This window comes from Mirounga angustirostris, unplaced genomic scaffold (genome assembly GCF_029215605.1).
Source record: "Mirounga angustirostris isolate CCGP_5_RB_7025 unplaced genomic scaffold, mMirAng1.0.hap1 SCAF_6, whole genome shotgun sequence".
Taxonomy (NCBI): domain Eukaryota; kingdom Metazoa; phylum Chordata; class Mammalia; order Carnivora; family Phocidae; genus Mirounga; species Mirounga angustirostris.
This window is the reverse complement of record NW_026991714.1, coordinates 62,231,894-62,258,310: the sequence shown is the minus strand read 5'-3', so window position 1 is coordinate 62,258,310 and position 26,417 is coordinate 62,231,894. Positions and strand designations below refer to the sequence as shown.

The 26,417-nt window shown below is 39.3% G+C and overlaps 1 protein-coding gene across 18 annotated transcripts in view; it reads right to left on the bottom strand.

Moving 5' to 3' along the window:
* SDCCAG8 (SHH signaling and ciliogenesis regulator SDCCAG8) overlaps positions 1-26,417 on the bottom strand; it is a 232,811-nt gene that overhangs the window by 170,706 nt on the left and 35,688 nt on the right. For all 18 annotated transcript variants that reach the window (XR_010412369.1, XR_010412370.1, XR_010412363.1 and 15 more), the window contains 4 exons: positions 20,961-21,101; positions 14,603-14,667; positions 11,167-11,355; positions 2,354-2,492 (listed from right to left, as the gene is read on the bottom strand). Coding sequence is in view for 6 of the 18 variants with exons in the window: in XM_045877577.3 (XP_045733533.1) it covers positions 2,354-2,492; positions 11,167-11,355; positions 14,603-14,667; positions 20,961-21,101 (534 nt within the window). In the remaining 12 variants the exon portion in view is untranslated. The remainder of the gene's footprint in view (positions 1-2,353; positions 2,493-11,166; positions 11,356-14,602; positions 14,668-20,960; positions 21,102-26,417) is intronic.

The window sequence follows — 26,417 nt, the reverse complement described above, 5'->3', positions numbered from 1 at the left end:
CTTCTGGCTGCAGGGTAGTGTAGAGAACGCAGCGAAGGAAGAGGATGTTGTAATTCATAAACCCAGAGATAATGGTGTCCTGAACTAGAAAGGTGACAGTGAGGAAAGAATTCAAGAAGAGTTCAGAAACTAATGGCAACCAGCTTTCGGGTCAGGGCACGGTGGTGGACAGAGGTGCGGTCCCAGAGAGAACGCAGCAGCGTTGGGGAGTAAATGTCATGAGTTCAGTTGGGGATGTGAAGTTCCTATTTAAATGGAAGGGGGGACGCCTGGGTGGTGCGGTCAGTTAAGCATCTGACTCTTGATTTCGGCTTGGGTCGTGATCTCGGGATCATGGGATCGAGCCCTGCGTTGGGCTCTGTGCTCAGCAGGGAGTCTGCTTGAGATTCTCTCTCTCTCTCTCCCTCTCCTTCTGCCCCTCCCCCCAGCTTGCACGCATGCTCGCTCTCTCTCAAATAAGTAAATCTTTATAAATAAAGGCAGGAAGGAAGGAAGGAAATGGAATGGAATGGAACGGAACGGAACGGGAGAGGAAGAAGACCAGCCTGGACACAATAGATAAAACAAGACAGGAGAGGAGACTGAAGAAGCAGAGGCAGGAATGAGGACACTGAGGAGGTTTAATGGTGATAGGGAGGCAGAGAGAAACGCTGGTCAGAGGTAGCAAATGCAGAGTTTGAGACACCACGGACATGTTGGTTCAGGTGACAGTTACTGTAGAAGAGGGGACATATTAGAGGTAAGCAAGCCCAAGTGTGTTGGGACCATGGTGTTGCGTGTATTAACAACATGGACGTAGAAAGCTTTCAGGATGATCAAAGGAGGTAGGCGGAGGGTTCTGTGGACTGAATGTTTGTGCCCCTTCAAAATTCATGTGTTGAAACCTAAACCCCAATGTGATGGTATTAGGATGTTTGGCCTTTGGGAGGTGATTAGGTCCTTAGGATGGAGCCCTCATGAATAGGATTAGTGCCCTTATAAAAGAGGTCCCAGAGAGCTCCCTCCCCCCTCGGCCATGTGAGGCCACACAGCAAGAAGACGGCCATCTGTGAACCAGGAAGCATGCCCTCACCAGACACCAGCTCTGCTGGTGCCTTCATCTTGGACTCCCCAGCCCTCAGAACTGTGAGAAATAAATGTTTGCTGTTGAAGCCAGTCAGGCTATGGTATTTTTGTTCTAGCAGCCTGAGCAGACAAAGATGAGGGGGAAAAGGGTCAGATGTTAATGCTCTTAAAAAGAGTCAAATAGCCAACAACTATTTTATAAACCCAAGTGATAACATGGATGAGTTTCTTTGAAAAACAGTGTTAAACAGTGACACTGTGACAAATAGTAATTGAGAGTTTATATTGATTAAAATTAGGGAGAAGAGAGACCACGATGATTTCAAAGAGGATTGGTCACTAACGGAAAGGATAGAAGAAAGGCCTGGAACTGGCAGTAAGGAGTGGAGTGCATGCTCATTCTTCCATCACAGCCAGATGAGATATGAGTGGCAAAGGGCCTTCACTGGAGGGCTTGAGGGTCATGGTATCATCAAGGGACAAGAGTTCAGTACCAATGAACAACCAGGAGTGTTTGAGGAAGACAAAATTGGTCAGAATGAACATAAGTTTCAGAGGCATCAGGGCATTAGTCACGGAAGCAATGATGGTCAGTGGTTTGGGAAGAGCCAGGGATGAACTGGGTAGAGACCAAGGGACAAGGAAGTGACTAAGGAGCTGACTATAGGGGTGAAGAGCCCCATACCTTAATAAAATACTGATGCTGAGGTGTGGCCCCCAAACATAGCAATGAATCAACAAGAACCTCCTAGGATTCAAAGTGCCTGCAACACGGCCTGATCATGAAGTGCTAATGATTACTCTCACTATCATTCAATGTGTGTGACTTAGCATCCATGGATCCATACCCATTTATAGCCAAATATGCTATTCAATACACATATATTATTTATTATCTGTGGCAGGTCTGGATGTTCTCAACATTTCCCAGGCACAGGGGAGAAACATTTGTCAGTTGTCATACAGGAACTCATACGAATGGTGTTAAGGTTTTCACAGCGTTCAAAATTATCAGCAAATGAGGAGATGAAGTGTGCAAATCTCTCCACGCACTTTCCCACGTGGTACTACATTCTCTGACTAGTGATATAATAGGAAGATTTACAGAGGAAGAAGAATTCTACCAGGAAATCTGTTTCATTTCACAAAGTCACCATTAACAGCTTGGCATTCACTTTGCATGTTCGGAAGAAAAGAGTTTAGTCATGGAAGAATAACCACAGAAATACTTTGGAAAAGAAAACAGGGCAGTTACGGCGCGCCTTTATTTTGGTCTTCCGAGACTTGCCTTGGTTTTCTCGAAGTTGGCCTCCTCGGTCATCTGCAGAGCCTGTTTCACCTGCTCATAAGCACTGGCTTCTCTTTGCTGCCCATCTGTCAAGCTGCTCCTGACGGAGACCAGCGCAGACATTAAGTCATCCCTTTCCCTGTCAGCACAGAAAGAACATTCAAAACAAGACATGGTCAAACGATCCTGTATTCATAAGTGAGGAAGAGAAAGGCATTCGCACACGGTGGAAGACGAGCCGGGGGGGCTGGCTCGGCACATGGTAGAGCACGCCAGGAGAGAGACCCTCTGCCCTCCCTTGGCGAGGGCCAGGCAGAGCAGCCAGGAAAGCTGGACATTCATGGCAGGGCTCCGTCTGCGTGGGACAATAACCTGTTGTGTGGAGGACGGCCCCACTGTGGGCTGCAGAGTAAAGCCTAGAAAAGAGGAAGTTCGTTTAAAAATTAGAAGGGTGGGGGCTGGGAGAAAAAAGGAGTAAGACAGAGAAGGCGGGAACTCTACCTCAAAGTGGAAGTTAACATGTTCAGGGGCTACTAAGGTCTTATCTACACTGACACCCCTCTCGTTTGTCTGAACAAATAGGTCCTTGCCTGTTTGTCTTCCTCCACAGCCCCCTTTTCCACCCTTCTCTTTCAATTAAATTCTTTCACCTACTTATGAACACATTTCTTCTTTCAATGGGGAGGACTGCTGAATCACTCAACTGCCCTGGTCATGCAGAGAACACTCAGGATTTAATAAAATCTCATCCCACTGGTTTGATCGCTGCCTGGCCCCACACCCTTGTCAGCAATTCTCAGAAGTCCTCTAAGCTAACTATTTCTTAGGGATAGATGCAACCAGATGCCAAAACACTTTGGCATGTAAACTAGCAAAGATCCAATCTCATGAGTTAAATAAATCCCGCAGAAGATTTTAGAGTATTTGGAATTTATCCATTAGATAAAAACGATCACTAGAGCAAAGAGAAAATGAAGTGGGAAACTTTCTACACACACACAAAGCAAAAAGAAGAAGTAAGTCGGACGTCTGTCTCTGCTTTCCCATGCTTTGTTAAGAGCTCAAGTTCTAAACTGTGGTCTCAAATTCAGTTCAAGTAACTGCTTGCAGTTTCCTTTTTTTTTTTTGCCAAGTCCTAAACTACCAGGAAAGAGCCAACTCTGATTTTTTTTTTTTTTTAAGTTTAGCAACCTGAAGGAGAAATAATTTCAAAGGTTATAATCTGAGCTTGAGTTGCTTTCAGAATTAACCAGTGACATGATTTAAAAAAAATTTCTTTTTAGATTTTATTTATTTATTTGACAGAGAGAGAGAGCACAAGCAGGGGGGAGCAGCAGAGGGAGAGGGAGAAGCTGGCTCCCCACTGAGCAGGGAGCCCGACGCGGGGCTCGATCCCAGGACCCCGGGATCATGGCCTGAGCCGAAGGCAGACACTTAACGACTGAGCCACCCAGGCACCCCTAAAAAAATCTCTTAAAGATAAAATAATTTAAACTATTTGTGGTATTTGGAAAGCACTCATATTTTAAGAAATATGTAATACTGAACAAAGTTATAATTATTAGTAGTTTCATAAAAGCCCGTTTTGTTTAAAAAAAAAAAGAATGGCTTCAACTATCATAAAATTCATGAGAGCACAGTGATCTTCATTTTAGAATTTGCTGGTGTGTTTTGAATTGAGAAAAATAATTTACTCTTTCTTTTGTTCTAAAGGAAATGAAAAGAGTTAATTATTTTGATCAAATATAATCAAACACAATGATTATGTGAAAGAGTAGAAGAATCAAAGCAAGGTTAAATCACTCTCGTTATGTCAAACACAGATTACTTGAAGGCAAAGTGAATTTATACTTATCTGCATTTCAAAAAAGCTCTAACATAAAAGAGTACTAGCTTCATTGAGAATATGCAGTCCAACTAGAATGTACGACTCTAGAAAATAATTCGCTCTTTAAGGACAACAAGTCAAAATGGGCATCAGACCATCACCTTTCTTAGAGTTGTAAGTCAGACTGAGAAAGCATTCAGTGATGCTCTGACCTCTTTGGGATGCCATGCATCACTGAAGCCAAGGTTCCAACTAAAAGAATTAACAGAAAAGCTCAGTGTTGATAGTATGCTGACAGATCACAACAGGATCAAAATCGAACAAATCTGTTTCTTACAGGAGACTTAACGCTTAATATATTTAATCTCTTTTCAGTATGTCCTCTTGCTGAGAAGCGTTTGCCACATTAGCAGATACTCAGTGGAATAAGGACAAAAGACCAATCGAACAAGTAGTGACTTTGCTATAGGAGGGCATCAAAAGAGGTAAAGTAAAACTCCTCCCAGTTCTAATACCTTAGGATCTAGATTTAAAAAGTCACTAGGCTATTTAGAATTGGAGACTAAAGAGTTTAGGTGTTCTGGTTCAAAAACTTTTCAGACTATCAGCTCATCAGGTTCAGATGACAGACAATCATCAAAGATAAACACCCCCAAATACTGATGTCTTGTTAACCTCATCATTCAACAGCGAGCCCATGAAATGATGATACTAAACATCTGTATGGCCACTGGACTGACACACTCCAATTTTCTGGAAGAGAAATGTACCCATGCTTTAAGGCGGTCCTCAGACCAGCTGGGAAGCTCCAGAGAGATGCTTAAATTGCACACACACTTACAGGTGCAGGAAGCCATCTTGATAATTTAGGATTATCCACTCAGTCCCTACATTTTTTGTTTTGCTTTGTTTCAACTCGGTCAGCCCATATCCAAATAGCAAGCACTTGAAACAGACGCAACTCTGGGCATGTTAGCCCTGCCTTCAACACGAGGCCTTGCTTCCAGTCCCATTCCTAGGTCACCTTCTTGATTTAGCTCCTTTTTTAGCCCCAGCCCCAACCTACTCCACATTATCTGGCCTTCAGGAGCAGTCAATCTCGGCCACCCTGGAGAACTACCTGGGCCGCTGCAGGCCTGCTCCAGAGCTCCCAATCCCCAGGCCCAGCCCAGAGCCAGACCCCAGTGCACCTCTCCCAGTGGGAAGCTGTACAAATACATATGACCTACCATTGTGGGTGTGAGGTGGCAGTTCGCCAAATTACCATCTGCAATGGCCAAAGGTCTGCGAGTGCTTCAGGAACACCATCTAAGTGTCATCAAGGAGTTTTTCGAAGCAGAGCAAGCAACACGGCATCAACACTGCCACATTCCACGATCAAAAGACCCTGAAAGAGCAGCCAATGCACAAGTCGAGGCAAGGAGTGGGTGCGAGTTCTGGGATGAACCAGCTAATGAGCGTGGAGTATTTCAGGAATTTAGTGCAACAATCAGAGCGACAAGGGCCGAGAAAGTCCCTGAATAATCTGGGTCAGATGTTTAAAATAAGGAAAAGGGAGAGTTGGTCTGATATATGAGCATGAGCTTCATCTTGAAAGACAAGGTGTCTAAGAAATGCCTGAAATTTCTCAGCTATTCCACAGTGAGTACCAGTTTCAAGCATCATTAAGCATCATTAGTGTTATTCCTGTCTTTTAAAAGCAAGTCTAGAGGGCTGACTACAACATTTCCTTGTTCCTCATTTCTGGGAAGTTCCTGCATAGTCTTTCAAAGCCAACTATACACCACATTGCCAAGACCCACTCAAAATTCACAAGCTGGACTAAAGTCCCAGGATAGTATAGTAGTAATCACTTCTCCTTTCTAAACAGCATTCTGAAACTTCTCCAAGACACTAGGAGCTATAGAAAAGAATCGAATTACAAAGCAGTTCCATCTTGATTATCATTTGAAGGTGTTTTGGTCATTACTCAAGAAAGAGAGGTCACTGTCATCGCTCTTACTTACCTCAAGGCATAATGAGGCCTGAGTGAAAGGCAGAAGTTCAGAAACACTAGGAGGACTTCAAAGCAACTTTTAAAATGTATCCAATGTCATCAACAGTTGTTAGGTATACTCTCCAAAAAGTCCTTATGGTCCTAACACAACACCACAAACATACTGGTGGTTTGATCTCGAGGTCATGCCCAGTCCTGTCCCTTTCAAGAGCTCGAGGCACTCCTGTCATATAGCCAATACAGTCTGTGCTAGAAGTTCAACAAAGGAACTTACAGCTCATGTCACAATGCCACATTTCAAGTAGAGGCCAGGAGATTCTTTTGATTCATCATATTTGGGATATAATTTTTTAAAATTCCATCTTAGAGTCCTGCAGGAAATTCTACGATACAGCTTACTGAGGGTCCAGGCTACTAATTATGCAGAAAACTAGAAATCCAGACCTAAAAAGTGCTGGCCACTCTTCAAAGGCAGCATAACACTCAATATTCAGCCTTCTGCATTAATAAGTTGAAAGAAGCTGAACACCAGCTGAGGCCAAAGGAATCCTATAGACAAAGGTTTCATTGACAATAAAAGCAGGAGCCTTCCACTGTACTCTGTTAGGAAAGCAGAACATGAGCTCATGATATGCTGACAAAGCAGAAAATTGAACAGAGAAGGCTGACATTTATTTTAAAAGGCTAAGAGCTAAAATGTAGAATAGTCACAAAGGAATACATAACCAAGGAAGAATCTAATTTCTAAATGACTGCCAGCCTTGAAATCAATGTAAACTTTGTAGCTTCCTCTTAAAATATTTTCCTCATGACCTATAAGGATAATATGAAAGGCAATAGGGGGAAAAAAAACCCTGTCTTTTATTTGTTGGTTTGGCTATGCTAGATCACTTAGTTAAACTCTGTTTCTCTTCATCTGTGTGACTTTGAATATGCTTTTTGCCCTTTTTAAATGAATTTTTCATTATATTTTCCTTGTAAATGTAATTACCAACATGGGTAAAGACCCACTTGACACCTACTTTCGATTTCGGTGCCTTCCTCCCCCTCTCCAGGGGTAATCCCTGTTAAATATTGGGTGCTTATTCTTTCAAACCTTTTTCTGTGCCTATGTATGAACCTGGAGAAAATACATAGTATGGCTGTGCATGGGCTTTTTTTAAAAAATAAAAATACAAATGGGTTTCATTTCAGATGTGTTTTTTTCATCTTTATTTTTTTCCCTCAACAACATATTGTGGAGCTTAGTCCCACATTAGTACATATAGATCTACCTCACTCTTTTTTTCTTTTACTGTGCATAACATAATTTATCTAAACCTTTGAAGGATATTTAGGTTGTTCACACCTAAAAGAAACACTTCTTTTCCTCCAGTTTCTGTACTCACAACACTTCTGACACCTTATGTGTGCATTTTCCACACCAAGCAATTTTCTAATTCTCAGTTGATACTAACTCAATTGGGACATTAATTTCCTGGAGTCAGCACAGACCCCACAGGTTAGTGCTCAGTCCCATAAGACTGTCCCCCACCTTAGGTGCCAACTGCAAGTCCCAGATGGTCACCTGTACTTCTGAGCAACTGGCCATAAGTCAGGGGTTCTCATGACCCCTTCCTCAGCCTTGACAATTTGCTATGACAGCTCACAGAACTCAGGAAAGTGCTTTACTTACTATTTCCCATTTACTATAAAGGTACAAGTCACAAAGGGCTAAGTGGAAGAGATGCACAGAGCAAAGTGTGTAGGAAGCAGAGTGGAGCTTTCATGCCCTCTCTGGGCGTGCCACCCTTCCAGCACCTTGATATGTTCACCAAGCCAGAAGCCCTCCAAATTCCATTGTTTAGGGTTTTTAGGGAGGTTCTTTAGGCATGATTGATAAAATCATTAGCCACTGGTGATTGAACTCAATCTCCAGTCCCTGCCTACTTCCCAGAGATTGGGGAATAGGGGCTGAAAGTTCCAATCCTCTAATCACATGGATGGCTCCCTTGGTGACTAGCCTCCCCCATCCTTAGTGGGTTTCCAAAAGTCATCTCATTAACATAAACTCAGGTGTGGCTGAAAGGAGCTTGAAAGAATAACAAAAGATGTTCCTTTCACCTTGAAGTTTCAGAGCTATTTCAGGAGCAGGGGACAGAAACCAAATATAACAAAGGATGTTCCTATTGTTCTTATCATTTAGGACATTACAGGGGTTTTAGGAGCTCTGTGCCAGGAACTAGAGATAAAGACCAAAATATGTATTTCTTATCCTATCACACTATCACAACACCAATTATAAGTAATGTTGCAAAAGCATTCCCTAGAACGGCCCCATTGTGCACATACACAGGTTCTCTGGGGTAGATTTTGAAACATGTAATACACAGTTCAGCTATGAATGGATAATGCTAAATTACCCTACAAAGTAATATCGACTTACAGTTCCCACCAGCAGTGTGTGAAAATATTCACTCACTCATGGCCTCCCCAATTCTTGTCACTATCAATCTCCTTAATTTTCACCAACTTGAAGGGTTTTTTGAAAAATCTGTATTTCCCTCAATAATAACAGAGTGAATACCTTCTCATACATTGACATCTTCCTATTTGATTGCTCACCAGTTCTTATTCTTTATCCACATTGCAACTGGGCAGTTTGTCTTTCATGTCTGTTTCAAAGGATGTTCTTGAGATAGTGCACCAATTTTTTGTTATGTAACATGCAAATATTTTCCCCAGTCTTTTAATTTCAATTTGTATCATGATATCATAAGAAGTTTGTTTTTAATGAAGTTAAATGTATATATTTTTTTCCTTTATGGCATTCATTTTCCATACCATGTTCAGGACTTGACCTAGCCAAAAGCCATAAAGATAATTTTCTATATTTTCTTTTAATGCTTTTATAGGCTGAATTGTATCTGGGTCTTTAAACCATCTTGAATTTGTTTTTGTGAAGTATAGTTCTATTCTTTTTTTTTTCAAATGTAAACAGGCAAATTTTTAATTCCTCTGAGTATCAGTATCTCTAGCTGCAAAATGGGTGTAATATTCACCTCATACATGCTTTACTAAGATTAAAAAAGATTATGTTTTTAAACTGCCTGGCAGAGTCCTTGGTATATAATAAATGTTTGCCACATGGTAGTTGGATCTGGAAATATAGTTAATATATATTTAATAAATTTTATAGCTATGTGAAATATATAAGAATAATTTAATAATATATTTAATTAATATAGTATTTAACAAAAAGCAGGACCATCAGCTCAGATCATAAAAACTACCAGTCAGTCCATACTGGAGAAATTCAGTTTCTATATAACAACCAATAGGTTAGTTATGTATGGAAACCATGGCTACCAGACATTTTGATTGCTTTTGGAGTAGGAGAGGTACAGAGGAGTTTTAATATTTATAGAGCATTTATTATTTGGCAGGAACTGTTTTAAGCACCATATAGGTATTCTTTCAAAGAACCTTCAAAATAACGCTATTAAGGTACTTTTATCTCTGTTTTAAAAATTGGGAAATTGAGGCATGAGAGGTTAAGTAACTTTCGCGAGGTTACATGGGCAGTTACTAGGAGAGCCAGAATATGAGTCGAGGCAGTTTGTGCTCTAGCCACAAGGCTAAGTGCTCCAGTAAAATCCCAACATGTAGGTATTATTCCCTCAAACAAGATAAGTCCAGACTCAGAGAGGTAAAGTAATTTGTGCAAAGGTCAAAACACTGGGGTAAAATTAGTCTGACTTTAAGGACTAAATCTTTCCATTCTCTACACCAGTTCCAACTGGAGGAACTCTGACTGCCAAAATGCCTTGTCCTATGAACAGCAAACCTTCAGAGTGTCTACCGCAGGCCAGGTCCTCTGCCGGAAGCCAGGGACACAGAAATAAACACATCACAGGTATCACCTCCAAGTATACACAATCTACTATAAAATCATAGAAGAAAGGCGCCTAAGTCGGTTGAGGGCAAGATGGGGTGAGGTTGGTGAGAGAATACTTCTTGGAGGCGGTGATGTCTGGGCTATTTAAATAAGTCCAAACAGAGAGGGGTGATCTTCAGCATACAGAAGAGTAGGGGGCACGGAAGAACACACACTATAAATCACCATTGGATGGTGTATTAAATAACAATTCTCAAATCCCACAGGATAACTTTTTCACAGGAAAAGGCTTCCCTGGAACAGTGAAGATAGGACAAAAAGGATGTATATAGAGAACTGTAGTATTTCAGCCTAGATGAAAACTTCGACTGCATGAAAGCTCATTTGGAAATTGTCCTTAGTTCATCTTCAAAAATTGATAGTGGATCTAAGGGTCGTTCTTCTGATGCACTCCCAATATTCCTCACAGCAGGCACGTGATGAAGATGTGATAAAAATTCACTCTACCTAAACTTCAGCTTGGAAATCCAAGACTTGGCAAAATCAAGAGAATTCATCTCAGGGACGCCTGGGTGGTTCAATTGGTTAAGCGTCTGCCTTCGGCTCAGGCCATGATTTTGGGGTCCTGGGATCGAGCCCCACATCGGGCTCCTTGCTCAGCGGGAGGCCTGCTTCTCCCTCTGCCTCTGCCGCTCCTCCCAACACCCCCCAACTCATGCTCCTTGTCCTCTCTCTCAAATAAATAAATAAAAAATATTTAAAAAGAGAATTCCTCTCAAACTCATTTTTGTTACAAATAGTGCCGGATTTGCAATTATAGACTCGTAGACATGAACAGAATTGTAATGATTATCTACTTCGATTCTCTCCTTCAAGATGAGACTGAGGCCGAGAGAAGTAAAATTACCTGTCCCAGTGACCTGGTCACACACAGCTGGCAGAACCCACCTGTTCCATCTTCAAGAAAGCTCCGGTGAAATAAAATAAAATCCATTTTATTTGAAGCTCAGCATCAATCCCACATGAGACAGCACGGGGATGAAAGAACACAATGCTCCTTTAAAGACACAGTTTTCCATGTTATGGAGCCTCCGTGTGGAGAAGCTACTTACTTAGTCAGTCTTTCAATGGTCTGCATGTGAACATTATTATGGGTTTGGGAGAGAACAGCTTCGTGCTGAGCACATTTCAGACAAAGGCCACCAACACAGTTAGACATATTAGCAGCGAGAAGAGACTCTTTATGCTTCAGTCGCTCCTTAAGATCTTCACAATTTTTCTGATATTCAGCTAGGTCTTTCCTGAAAAGAAGGGAAAGAAAGTTCTAGCAAATGACCATGTACACTACGTCACCTGTATCATCCCACAGATAACTGCTACTACTACTTACGAGTGCTTAACTTATGAGGTGCTCTGTATACAATACCTGATTAATTCCTCCCACAGCCCTGAAACGTAAGTGTGATTACCCTAATTGACACTGAGTAAAATGAGACTTGAATGTATTAAATAATTAGCCCAAGTTCTTGTAAGATTTTAACACAGATTAGTCTGCCTCTTGATACCAGCTCTCTTTTCAAAGGATCCATCTCCATTATGTTATATCGTCCACCGATCAAAAATAAAACTCCAAATACAAATCCTAAGTCATTTCTCCTAATAAAAAGGCGAGGCAACGTAACACAACATCCTTGAATTGAGGGAAATACCCTATTCCAAGTGTTAACCCTTAAAATGTGTAGAGTACCTTAGAAGCTCATGGATTTCATCTGTGAGTCATTTATTGTTGCCCATTCTTCTTTAGGAAGAAAAAAAACTAAAAAATCATTGAATCACAAAGTTCTATAAAGACCTATTTCAAAAGAAAGTGGGCTACTCTCTTCTTTTAGAAAGAAGTTATATAGAATTTACCATTCATAAAGATTCATAAGCAGCAGCTATTAGCGGGAAATAGGCAGTCTGCTAAAAGAAAGGGCTGAGGAAGTGTGTGTGTGTGTGTGTGTGTGTGTGTGTGTATTTACTTTGTTTGTTTTACTATGTGAGATAGTCCCTGGATGAGGTTCTCCATGCTGACTTTTTAAGGATAAAATGACCAGTGTATGGGTTGTATTCTCGCCCCCACCCCTTCCCAGTAAAGCTTTGGTAAAGCCAACTGGGACAACTGAGCTTCCTTGCACACTTCCTTTCCTACTGTATATTTTATATATAAAAACTTCCTAGCTTTCAAAAGAGAAAATAGCCCTTAAATACCTGGACTACTGAAAGCAGGCACTTTATCTCCAGCTCAGTCAACTCTGCTGTCAATTTCTATTATACTCAGAGAGCTACAGCTATCCTAACTTGCTATCACAGAAGAGAGGTCAATAATAAGATGCCTGGCTATCACACACTACCTCCACTCTGGGATGTGGGGGCTTTCAGGCAGCCTTGAGGAGGTGAGAAAGATCTGCAGGCAATCTAAGGGTTAAAAAAGCTAAGCTAATGATAGTCTGAAGTGAAAAAAAAAAAAAAGGAGCTGTTTTTGCCCTATGCCTGAGATAATATCTCCAATGTAATAAGTTTTCTTTTTAAATATCATATAGAAAAAGTCTGACTTTCAAAGGCTTCGTAAAAAGAACTTCGGAAGCACATTCCAAAATCAAAGGGTCTCCATTACTATTTCTGTCAGTTTCAAATTCCAAACAGTTAGGTAGATTTGATTACTCGAAATGGCAAAAAAATAAAAAAGAAATAGATACCAGAAAGCCAGAGCTTCTGAGAATGGTGGTTTTATCTCTTTCTTAAAGAAAATGCCTCTTTAAATAATCTTAAGGTATACTAAAGGGAAAAGAAAGATGTAGAAGGTGCAGGGAACAAAGCCTAGTTCATTGCAAAGTGGTATTTTAATGTAATTAAAGATGGCACATTTGACTTATGAATAATACAAAATAATCACATTGCCATTAGTTTAAAAAATGAAGAATCAGGGTGTCTGGGTGGTTCAGCCAGTTAAGCAATTGACTCTTGACTTTGGCTCAGGTCATGATCCCAGGGTTGTGGGATTGAGCCCCACGTCCAGCTCCACACTCAGCGTGGAGTCTACTTAAGATCCTCTCTCTTCCTCTGCCCCTCCCCCACTCGTGCTCGCTCGTGCTCTCTCTCTCTAAAAAACAAAAACAAAAACTGAAGAATCAAAACACAACAGAAATCAAAATAAAGACTTAGATAAAAAAAAGCAAGAAAGCAAAAATTAGGCCACTTTTTAAACGTTAGGTTTCTTCATGAAAAAATAAAAGTCTCTACAGAAATCCTAAAACTAATCAGGCTAAGGTATAAAGTGAGTAAGAGCGTATTAAAAAATGAGCACGAAAGCCACGAGCTCTGGGTCTGGGTATTATTATTCTGCTTATGTCTCCAAACAATATGTGGCCTGAAGATTTTAAATTTTATTGCAAATTAGACTTAATAAAATTATAAAAAGTATTTCAAAGTTTGTTTGATTGAAAAATATTTCACTGCCATTATTTAAAATAAGCTTCAACACCCCAAAAAATTCAATTCCTGGTATCTTTTTCTGCCCATAGTATATAATAAATCACTAATTGGTTAATTTGTAATATATAGATTTTATTGGGACTTCTAAAAAAACATGTCAAAAAGTACATGAAAACTTATTGTGTATACAGAAATCCCCCCCAATCCACAGTTTCACTTTCCATGATTTGAGTTATGCAGGGTCAACCAAGGTCCAGCAGTAGATGATCCTCCTTCTGACAGATCATCGGAAGGTCAGTGGTAGCCTAACAATACGTCACAATGTGAATATCATTCCCCCCTACTTCATCTCACCCCCTGGGGATTTTAGATCTCCCATCATCTCAAACAGGAGGATCAGCCAGGACAATAAGATATTTTGAGAGACCACATTCCCATAACTCTTATTACAGTATTTTGTTATAACTATTCTATTTTTAGTTACCACTCTTAATCTCTTACTGTGCCTAATCTCTTACTAAATTAAACTTTACCATAGGTATGTACATACATGAAAAAACAATATATATAAGGTTCAATACTATCCACAGTTTCAGGCATCCACTGAGGGTCCTGGAACATATCCCCCATGGAGAAGGGGAGACAGTATACTCATATTCATCATATATAGAAAAATACTCAAACTATTATTGTTATAATTTTAGATAAAAATACCTATAGAGAAAAAAAATGCTTATAATTTGAAAACTAGAATGTTTATTTTCAGTATTTTATTTTAAAAGCATAATTTCTATCAGAGCAGCTAGTGATTCTTAATTTCTATGATAAAACATGAATATTTCATAACTAATGAAGGGATAAAATTTATAATTTAGCTCATAGTTCTTTGAAATGGGACTTCACAATTTTATGCCCCTGCTCCTTTAATAACCTGAGGATATTTCTTATATTGAACATAAAATGTCATCAAGTAATTCTTAAGTTGAGTAAAATTGGCGTGTCAGCAAACATTCAAATACATTTTAAGATCATTATGCTTTTGCTATAATTTTTAAATGGACAATGATACTTTACCTCAAAAACTTCAATTGAGATTCCAGGATCTCACCCTTTTCTTCATAAGTAAGTTTTAGCCTCTCCTTTAGAAGAGAAAACAAAAAGTGTACATTTTCTCCATGCCCTGTGCTTTATCAGCAAGTTTTAATTATTAATATTAAACTCAATTTTTGTCCTTTTACCCAAGAAGAAATATAATGCGTCCTCTCAAGAAACACTTTCCCTAGTTCACCCAAATTTTGTACTTTTATTGAGTGTATACCCACTCTTTGTGGACTGAGTCATAAAATGGTTATTACTGCCCCCCTGCCAATTTTGTTCAAAAATGCCTACATTAGATCTTACTTTTAAAAGCATGACTCTGAGAAGAACCAATTTTCACCTATAAGGTTCATGAGGGCAAGGATCAAATCTTACTGGAACCCCCCACTGTGATTGCTGTGTATTCACATACAATAAATGAGTGCTGGATCAATGATAAAAGGAAAGTTATAAATCACAATAAATAACAGACCAAATGGATGTACTAGCTACAATGCTGGCATCCCACTATTCTTTCATTCAACAAATATTTATTGGGTATCTAAGATGAAGATGCCTTTAACCTCCAGGAGCTTATATTCTCAGAAGGAATAGAAAAACACAGGGACAATTTCAATTATATATTTCACTCCAGGGAGGTATATAGAAGGTAAACTGAAATCAGGCAGGAACTTGTAATTCAGCTTAAGAGAAATAAAGAAGGCTTCCTGGAGGAAGCGCTAATACTTAAAGGATTAACTTCCAACAGAACAAAAGGCACAGAGGCTGGAGAAAACATGTTGCACGTTTGACCAGTGAGTGGAACTGTATCCACTTACAAATACAATGCTAGATGGAAGAATGGATAGAGATGGGTGAACAGGTGAGAATAGGCCATGAGAAGAAAAAATATACAAGACCTTTACCCAGGCAACTCTTGTAATCTCCATGTAGTAGAGGCATTGGGTGGACATTGAAAACTTGATCAGATTTGAATCTTAAGTCACTCTGAAGTGTGGAAAAGAGAAGACCAATGAAGTGCATTGCATCTACATAGGAAAGAGATATGCCCCTACCCACCCCTGCTTGTGCTCTCTCTCTCTCTCAAATAAACAAATAAAATCTTTAAAACATAAAGGATTAGATGATATAATATCATAAAGCTATCTTCAGGATGCCTGGGTGGCTCATCGGTTAAGTGTCTGCCTGCCTTTGGCTCAGGTCATGATCCCAGGGTCCTGGGATCAAGTCCCACATCGGGCTCCTTGCTCAGCGGGGAGCCTGTTTCTCCCTCTGCCTGCCGCTCCCTCTGCTTGTGCTCTCTCTCTCTCTGTCTCTGATAGATAGATAGATAGATAGATAAATAAATAAATAAATAAATAAATAAATAAATAAATAAATAAATAAATAAATAAAAATCTTTAAAAATAAATAAATAACGATATCTTCTCCCCCAAGTGACTTCTAGCAATCAATCTCCATCAAAAGACAATCTCAATCAAAGCCTCATAATGGCTTTCTGGAACTTGACAAATTAATTCTTTTTTAAAAAAAAAAAAGATTTTATTTACTTATTTGAGAGAGAGAGAGTGAAGAGGGTCAGAGGGAGAAGCAGACTCCCTGCCAAGCAGGGAGCCCGATGTGGGACTCAATCCCAGGACTCCAGGATCATGACCTGAGCTGAAGGCAGTCACTTAACCACTGAGCCACCCAGGTGCCCAACAATTTATTCTAAAACGTATTTGGAAATACAAAAGGCCAGACATAAGACACTTTTTTTTTTTTAAGATTTATTTATTTATTTTAGAGAGAGAGCGAGCATGAGTGGGAGAGGCAGAAGGAGAGCGAGAGAAAATCTCAAGCAGACTCTAGGCTGAGTGCAGAGCCCAACATGGGGCTCAATCTCACAACCCTGAGATCACAACCTGAGCTGAAACCAAGAGTCAGATGTTCAACCAACTGCACCACCCAGGTGCCTCCAGAAATAAGACACTCTTGAAGATAAAATACAATGTTGGAAGATGTGGTATGTAGTCTACCAGGTATAGAGCTGTAACAATCAAGAGAGGATGATAGTAGCACAAAGACCAAAGAAATAAAACACAGAGCCCAGACATATATATATATGTTGATTTATAACAAAGATACCAGACAAAGGACTGTCTTTTTGACAAATGGTACTGGGATATAGATAAATAACCATACGGGAAAAGAACAAATTATGACCCCCTACACAACACATCATACACAAAATAAAGACTGGTAGATTGTAGATTTAAATGTTAAAAGCAAGACTATAAAGTTTCTGGAAGATAATGTAAGAGAATATTTTTATGACCCGGGGCAGGGAAACATTTTTGATAAAGGATACAGAAAGCACTAAACAATAAAGGGGGAAAACTGAGATTACATTAAAATTAAGAAATTTTAGTCATGAAGAAAGAAGAAAGAGAGAGAATGAAAACTATCAGGATAATTATAAGGCAAGCTCCAGAATGGGAAAATATATTTACAATAGACATATTGTAAGGGTTTATACCCAGAATACATAAAGAATTAAAAAAAAAAAAACATGTCAAATAACTCAAAATAATGAGTAGGATGTTTGAACATGTACCTCACAAAGGAGGACACCGATAAATACATGAAAAGATATTCAATCTCACAACTGAATCATCAGAGAAATGCAAATGAAAATCACAATGAGATAGCACTACAAGCCCACCAGAAAAACTGACAATGTAATGTGTTGGCAGGAATATGGAGCAATAGTATCACTCCTATGGTGCTGTAGGAGTGTAAACTGATAAAATCCACCCAAAATGCTCTCCTTAACCATTCAATGTGAACATACACATACCTCAAGATCAACAATTCCACTCCAAGGTACACACCCAACATAAATGTGTGTCATGCACACCAAAGACATATTAAAGAATGTCCATAGCAGCAATATTCACAATAGCCCCAAACAGGAAACAATACAAAAATCCATCAATAGTAGAATAGATAAGTGAATTGTAGTATATTTATACAGTAGACCCACCAGTGAAAACGAACAAACTTCTGCCACATGCAACAATGTGTATGAATCTAACAAATGTAAGGTTGAATGAAATAAGCCAGACACACAAAAAAAATACATACTGTGTGGCCCCATTTATACAATGTTTAAAAAAATAGGCATGTATCAACTAGAGGCTAGAGATCCTGCTTAGGCAATTTTCATGAAAGTTAAGTGATTAGCTCTAAGGGAATGAGAGGCAGGGATTGGGAGGGGGCACAAAGAGGGCTTCTGGGACAGGGCAGTGCTACACATCTTACAGGTGACAATCACATTTGAAGATAAATCATTTGAAGATAAATCATTAAGCTGCACATTTTTGTTTTGCATACTCTTCTGAATTTATGTTAAATTGGGTCATTAGACAAGTAAAGGAGGATAGCATGAGCAACTAACCAACATATTATAGAATGCTGCCACAAGGTTCAGGAGGATGAGGACTGATATGTGGAGGTCATTAATGACCCTGAAAAGAACAAGTTTAGGTGAATATAAGGTCTAAGCTCAACTTAAGTATAAGAGACAAGGGGAGGTGAGAAATGCAATCATGAATGTGGACAACTGTTTGGGAAGGTTTTGGTATAAAGGGGAGCAATACAGTTGGGTGATAGTTTAAAGGGAATGTATGGTTAAAAGAATATATTTTGTACTTGTTTGCTTTAAGATGGGAACTATAGGTCATAATCTCAGGATTGTGAGATTGAACCCCATGTTGGGCTCCATGCTGAGCATGGAGCCTGCTTAAGATTCTCTCTCCCTCTTTCTCTGCCCCTCCCCATTCCCCACTCGAGCACTCTCTTTTTCTCTCTCTTAAAAAAAAAAAAAATGGGAGATAGTAAAGCTCATATTCTGGTGAGAATAACCCAGTCAAGAGGGAGGAAAGACGTAAGAGCAAGAGGAGGTAAGTCCAAGAGTGAAACCCTTGGAAACAAAGAAAGATTTGGGACACAGGGCACACAGATGCAGGGACTGACCTTTGACACAAACTGGATACAAACGAATCTCTAACAGTTATAAACACAACACTGAGAGGAGACACAAGAGAGAAATTAATTCTAATGTGGGTAAAGGAGAAGTGGAAACATGTAATCCAGGAAGGTGGAATGGGAGGGGGCGTCTGAATGAAGCCTTGCAGGCTGGAAACATTTTGGTAGGTAGAAGATAAGGAAATATTTTAGGTCAGGAGGTCTGCATAAACCACAGCTAGGAATGCAAAAAGAAACGGAGGTGGGTAATAAGTTTATGAAGTAACTAAGGAGTGAGTGGTCTGTGTGTCTGCAGTAATACTTGAAAGACTGACAGAAAACAGAAAAAAACTATAACACCTAGAGATGATAATGAGACTGAATTATAATGCATCCTATTTTCCCATGGCAAGCTCCATCTACAGTGTCATTTTTACATTTCCATCAATGTTGATCAATTCTGCCATGTCAAATTTATTGCAAAGAAAACTTCAGACTAGAGGAAGAAGAAAGGCCTGTTACAGAGATCAAAAGATTGGAAAGTATCATTTGAGCGGAAAATAAATTGATTTTCAACTCTAGGAAGTGAGGACATTCAAGACCAGCTGTGTATATAAGGGAATTCAGAAAGCCACAAGCATGCCCAGGGAAGACACATACTCAGTCCTGAGAGGACCTTAAGCTGATCTCTAGGCTCAGAGCAAGCCCAGCTACAGGGTGAAGGAATGCCCCAGCACAGAGCCAATCAGCAAAAACTGGCAGACGTGGCTATTCTTTTTTGTTTTTTTGTGCAGGTGTTTTTTTGGTGGTTGTTTGTTTACTTATTTTAGCTCCTGGCATTCAAGGAAATTCTGTCAAAATTAGCTGAACATGAGCTAATGAAACAGACTTCAGTAATCACACACAATAAGGAATAATCTACAAAAATAATTTGGAAAAGTCTCAAAACGAAAGGACAATATAGCCTTCAACAATAAAAGAGAGAAAACCCATGGGGAACTGGGCTATTGGATTTCCAGAGTTACCACAGTATAATAGTTCATTTCAATGTCTACTTTTCAACCAAAAAAAAAAAAAAAAATCACAAAACCTACAAAGAACCAGAAAAATATGGCCCACTTAGAGGTACAGAATAAATACAGAAACCACCCTTAAAAAATCTATAGACACATGGGGTGCCTGGGTGGCTCAACTGTTCAGCGTCTGCCTTCAGCTCAGGTCATGGTCCCAGGGACCTGGGATCGAGCCCCATGTTGGGCTCCCTGCTTAGTGGGAAGCCTGCTTCTCCCTCTCCCACTTCCCCTGTTTGTGTTCCCTCTCTCGCTGTCTCTCTGTCAAATAAATAAGTAAAAATCTTTTTAAAAAATCTATAGACACCAGGCCTACTAGACAAACAGTTTAAAACAATGGTCTTAAATATGCTCAAAGGGCTAAGAGAAAACATGGCCAAAGAACTAAAAGAAATAAGGAAAATAACTGTACACATGAAACTAATATAACTCTATGTTAACTGGAATTAAAATAAAAACTTAAATAAAGAAAATAAATTATAAAAGGAACTAAACACAAATCTGGAGCTGAAAAGTACAACAACTGAAATGAAAAATTCCTAAAGGCATAGAAGAGCAGATGTGAGCAGCAGAACAAAGGATCAGCAAGCTTGAAGATAGGATAGTTAAAATAACTGAGTCTGAGGAGCAGAAAAAGAAAAGAATGAATTACCATATGATCCAACCATTCTCTTTCTGGTTATATGCCCAAGGGAAGTGAAAGTAGGGATGAAAACAGATACTTGTGCATTGATGTTCATGGTAGCTTTATTCACAAGAGCCAAAGGGTGGTAACAAACTAAAAGTTCATGAGCAAATGAATGGATAAACAGACTGTCGTATATATGTAAATGGAATATTACTCACCCTTAAAAAGGCATGATATTTTGATATGTACTACACCACAGATGTACCTTGAAAACATTATGCTAGATGAAACATGCCAGACACAAAAGGACAAATATTGTTTGTTTCCATGTGTGTCAGGTACCTAGACCAGGCAAATTTATAGAGACGGAAAGTAGAAGAGGTTGTCAGGGGTTGGGAGAGAGGGGAATGGAAGTTATTATTTCATGGCTATGGATGATAAAAATTCTGGAAATGGATAGTGTTGTGCACTGTGATTGTATTTAATGCAAATGAGTTGTACACTTAACGATGGTTAAATGTAAATTTTAAAATGGCAAAAACACTAAATTTAATAGTACGTATATCTATCACAATAGAAAAAGTACAAAAAAAGTAGATGCATAAGAGAAAAGCAGCCAAATTCTCACCAGTTCTAGCTTCCATTTCTCAGCCTCACCAGCCGATGGACCTTTGACAGTATCTGCATTGTCCTGGGAGAATCGCCACTTGGCAGCTTCATCCACCCCAGAGTCTTCACCTGTTGTAATCCAAGAATTCTGCAGGTTTCCCTAAAATAAAACGTACGAGTAATTATAACTGGCATCTAACTTTAAATCAACATACATGCTTTACAAATGGAACACTGATTCTCATCTGTGATGAAAGGAAGACGAGAGCAGATGCTTCTAAACTACACATCAAGAATGATTTTACACTTTCATGCTATTAGGGTCATATTCCACAAGTGTTACAAAGTCAGAGTCCTACAGGCACAGGTAATAATGTAAATGAGCAAAGAGGGCTGGCTGCCAGTGTTTCAACAAATGAACTTCTCTCTTACTTCTCTGGAGACATATATTCTTAAAACACACAGCCCTCTCTTGGTTTCATTTTCTACCTTTCATAAAGGCATGACTAATAATAATGTTAATACAGATGGTATTTACTATGTGCCAGACACTGTTTATGTGCTTCACATATATTAACTCATTTAATCACTATAACAACCCTATGAGATAAGTTTCATCGTTATCTCCATTTCATAGAAGAGGAAATTGGGGTGCCTGCGTGGCTCAGTCAGTTAAGTGTCTGACTCTTGATTTTGATTCAGGTTATGATCTCAGGGTCACGAGATCAAGCCCCTGGGCTCTGCATTCAGCGGGGAGTCTGTTTGAGATTCTCTCTCCCTCTCCCTCTGCCCCACCACACCGTGTTTGCTCACTCTCTCTAAAATAAATAAATAAATCTTAAAAAAAGAAGAGGAAACTGAGTCACACTGAGTAACTTGTAAGAGTCACAGAGGTAGGAAGTAGCTAATAAGCAGCAGAGCTAGGATCTGAACCCTGGCAATCTAGTTCCCCAGGCCATGCCCCAAACCACTATGCTCTCCTGTCTTTCCAGAAAAATATTTATCTTCAATAAGAAAAACAGTGCATGGTCCCCCCGTGGGAAGCGGGGGCTGTCTTCCTTCCTTTCCCCAGGACCAATAAAATTTCTAAGCAAGAAAAAAAAAAAAAAAAACAAGAAAAACAGTGCATGGAGATAAACAGAACTGACATATAGCCTGCACGTCAGGGACTCAGAAAGGAGTGGTAGGGACCATGACAAACGGTCTGAAAGTTGCAGCCATTACTCAGTTCCAGGCAATTGCTGCCATGTGTGAATGCAAACTCATATTACAAAAAAAAATCTTCTGATTTTTTTAAAAGATAAGCCAGATATCTGGCTTTTCATCTGAAACACTGTTAAATACTGGTTTATTGTTCATCAAACAAACAAAACATGCCTGTAGACCACATCTGGTGTATACCCATTGTGTTTGCACCTCTGATACCCTCTCAACATTCAGTGAAATATGCAGCCCAAAGATCTGGGTAATTTGTGTGTACAAGGACTGAAATATTAATTTAATTCAACAAATAATTACTGAACTCTTGCTAAGGGCCAAAAGATATGGTAGTACTCACAGGAGAGGACATGTCCCAAACACGGAACTACACTGCAGTGCCATATCATGCTAGAATGAACTAAACTGCTCATTCACCCCAAGTAGTATTCTGAGGGCCTATTCCATATTCTTCTGGAAGTTCAGTTTAATGCAAACATTTGTGTATGTTAGCTCCTATGTTCAGGCACTGTGCTAAGAGCTTGGGGGATAAAAATGAACAAGACCAATCCCATCCTCAAGACAAACCCCTAAGCAGATAATTTCAATTTAATAAGGTAAGTGCTAGGCCAGAGGTGTGCATGGGGAGCTATGGGAAAACAAAGGAGGGGCACTGAGAACAAGAGATTCAAGGAAGGTTTTTTGGGGAAGTGTTGACATTGGTGTTATATCTTGGATGAGAAAGAGCAAGCTAGATGAGAAGAGCATGCCAAGAAGAAAACATTATGGGGAAAGTCACAGATGTGTGAAAAAGTCTGGTGCCTACAGGGGACTCATGCAATTCAGAATTACTAGAGATTGAGGCACAAAACAACAGATATCAAAATGTCAAGCTAGAGAGTCAAATAAGGATCTGGAAAATATGGTATAACAAGCTTGGACTTGATTTTCTAGTAAGGACAAATCAAGATCTTAGTGCATTCAAAGTTGCCTTAGAGAATTGTGAAGAACGGCAGCACTAACTTCCTACAGAGAAATTGGAAAAAGTACATACACTATACATTGCTGATTTATGAAATAAAATATTGTCATTCTTTGGAAAGAAGTGCTAGTCTAATTGACACTTTGTGTTTCACAGATAACATTTAAGAATTTGAATGGTATTTGACCAAAATTAAAAAAATATAATTACATTTACATCCCTGGAGATCACCGAAAACCTTTGATTACTTAATTGAGGGGAGGGGTAGTAGTGAGGGGATGAAAGTAGACATGAAAGATATGACTCAGAAATGTTCTGCTTTTAAAAAAATCTCTGAGATCTTTGAATGAGAACACATGCCAAAATTTCTTTTTTCTTTTTTTTTTTTAAGATGTATTTATTTATCTGAGGGCAGGGAGGGGCAGAGTGAGTCCCATGCAGACTCCATGCAGAACACAGAGCCCTACTCAGAGCTGGATCTCACAACCCTGAGATTATGACCTGAGTCGAAACCAAGAGTTTCGCTCAGCTGACTGCGCCACCCAGTTGCCCCCAAAATTTCTAATAAATAGCATATATTTTGATATTATTATAATTTTTTGAACTCTGGAGAGAAGCTCTCCATGAAGAGAAATTTCACTTAAAAAATGATGAAAAATGAAGATGGAAATGGTTGTAATTTTTAAAAAATAACCTGCTTGTTTCTTCAACCACTGGGTCATAAAGTAGTTAAAGCACTAAACATCATGTAGGCTACCATCCAAGTCCAAGGCTAAAACTCAAGAACAATAAAGAGGATGTTCCTCTCTTGTGGGGAGAATCGTCTACCCCATGGCAAACAAAGGTAGTTTGGTTAAATACTGACAAGCTATTCCTAACTTATGCAGAAAGTTTAACTCAAGGCTAGGCAGATGGATCTGGGGAGTCAGACAGTCCCATGTTTGAGTCCTAGCTTTGCCATTTTCTAGCTTTGTGACAGTAGTAGTGTTGCTTTGTTTACTTAACTGCCCTGTACCTTAATTTACTCATCTGAAAACAGGCATAACACTCGCCTTCCTTTGCTACTATAAACCTAAAATAATTGAATGTAAATAAAGTGCTTGATATACTGCCTGCCACATCGTAACATGTAGTCATCAGTAAGTATTAGTCATTACTGTATAATTATTTTAATTATTTTTCAAAAGAAGGCATTAAGAAATACTGAAAATCTATACTCAAATCCGCCAATAGCTTTGGCAAGATCTACCGTCAGCATGGTAACAGACTCAGTAAAAAGAGTTCAGAAAAAAAAAGAAAGATAATGTCTCTTGATGTGTTTATATTTAAGATATTCTAAAAAGTTTCATTTACATTAAAACTGAACACAGCACTGAGCATACATTGCTGAAATGCCTCAATTCACCTACACAAGCAGAAAGCAGTAGGGTTAGTAATTCTTTTTTAATTTTATTATGTTATGTTAGTCACCATACAATACATCATTAGTTTTTAATGTAGTGTTCCATGATTCATTGTTTTCGTATAACACCCAGTGCTCCATGCAGTACGTGCCCTCCTTGATATCCATCACTGGGCTAACCAATCCCCCCTGCCCCCCTCCCCTCTAAAACCCTGTTTGTTTCTCAGAGTCCATAGTCTCTCATGGTTCATTTCTCCCTCCGATTTCCTCCCCCCCCTTCATTTTTCCCTTCCTTCTCCTAATGTCCTCCATGCTCTTCCTTATGTTCCACAAATAAGTGAAACCATATGATAATTGACTTCCTCTGCTTGACTTGTTTCACTTAGCATAATCTCCTCTAGTCCCATCCATGTTGATGTAAAAGTTGGGTATTCATTCTTCCTGATGGCTGAGTAATATTCCATTGTATATATGGACCACATCTTCTTTATCCATTCATCTGTTGAAGGGCATCTCGGCTCTTTCCACAGTTTGGCTATTGCAGACATTGCTGCTATGAACATTGGGGTGCATATGGCCCTTCTTTTCACTACATCTGTGTCTTTGGGGTAAATACCCAGTAGTGCAATTGCTGGGTCATAGGGTAGCTCTATTTTTAATTTTTCAAGGCACCGCCACACTGTTTTCCAAAGTGACTATACCAACTTGCATTCCCACCAACAGTGTAAGAGGGTTCCCCTTTCTCCACAACCTCTCCAACATTTGTTGTTTCTTGCCCTGTCAATTTTTGCCATTCTAACTGGTGTAAGGTGGTATCTCAGTGTGGTTTTGATTTGAATTTCCCTGATGGCTAATGATGATGAACATATTTTCATGTGTCTGTTAGCCATTTGTATGTCTTCTTCAGAGAAGTGTCTGTTCATGTCTTCTGCCCATTTTTTGACTTGATTATTTGTTTTTTGGGTGTTGAGTTTGAGAAGTTCTTTTTAGATCTTGGATACCAGCCCTTTATCTGTACTGTCATTTGCAAATATCTTCTCCCATTCTGTGGGTTGCCTCCTTGTTTTGTTGACTGTTTCCTTTGCTGTGCAGAAGCTTTTTATCTTGATGAAGTCCCAAAAGTTCATTTTTGCTTTTGTTTCACTAGCTATCTCCAAAGAGATGTATCTTGAAAGAAGTTGCTGTGGCCGATGTCAAAGAGGTTATTGCCTATGTTCTCCTCTAGGATTTTGATGGATTCCTGTCTCACATTGAGGTCTTTCATCCATTTTGAGTTTATCTTTGTGTGTGATGTCAGAGAATGGTCAAGTTTCATTCTTCTGCATGTGGCTGTCCAATTTTCCCAGCACCATTTATTGAAGAGACTTTTTTCCATTGCATATTTTTTCCTGCTTTGTCGAAGATTATTTGACCATAGAGTTGAGGGTCCATATCTAGGCTCTCTATTCTGTTCCATTGGTCTATATGTCTGTTTTTGTGCCAGTACCATGCTGTCTTGGTGATTACTGCTTTGTAATATAGCTTGAAATCGGGCAACGTGATGCCCCCAGCTTTGTTTTTCTTTTTCAACATTTCCTTGGTGATTCGGGGTCTTTTCTGATTTCATACAAATTTTAGGATTGCTTGTTCCAGCACTTTGAAAAATGTCATTGGAATTTTCATCAGGATGGCATTGAAGGTATAGATTGTTCTGGGTAGCACAGACATTTTAACAATGTTTATTCTTCCGATCCATGAGCATGGAATGTTTTTCCATCTTTTTGTGTCTTCTTCAATTTCTTTCATGAGTGTTCTATAGTTCCTAGAGTATAGATCCTTTACCCCTTTGGTTAGGTTTATTCCTAGGTATTTTATGGTTTTTGGTGCTATTTTAAATGGAATAATTTCTCTAATTT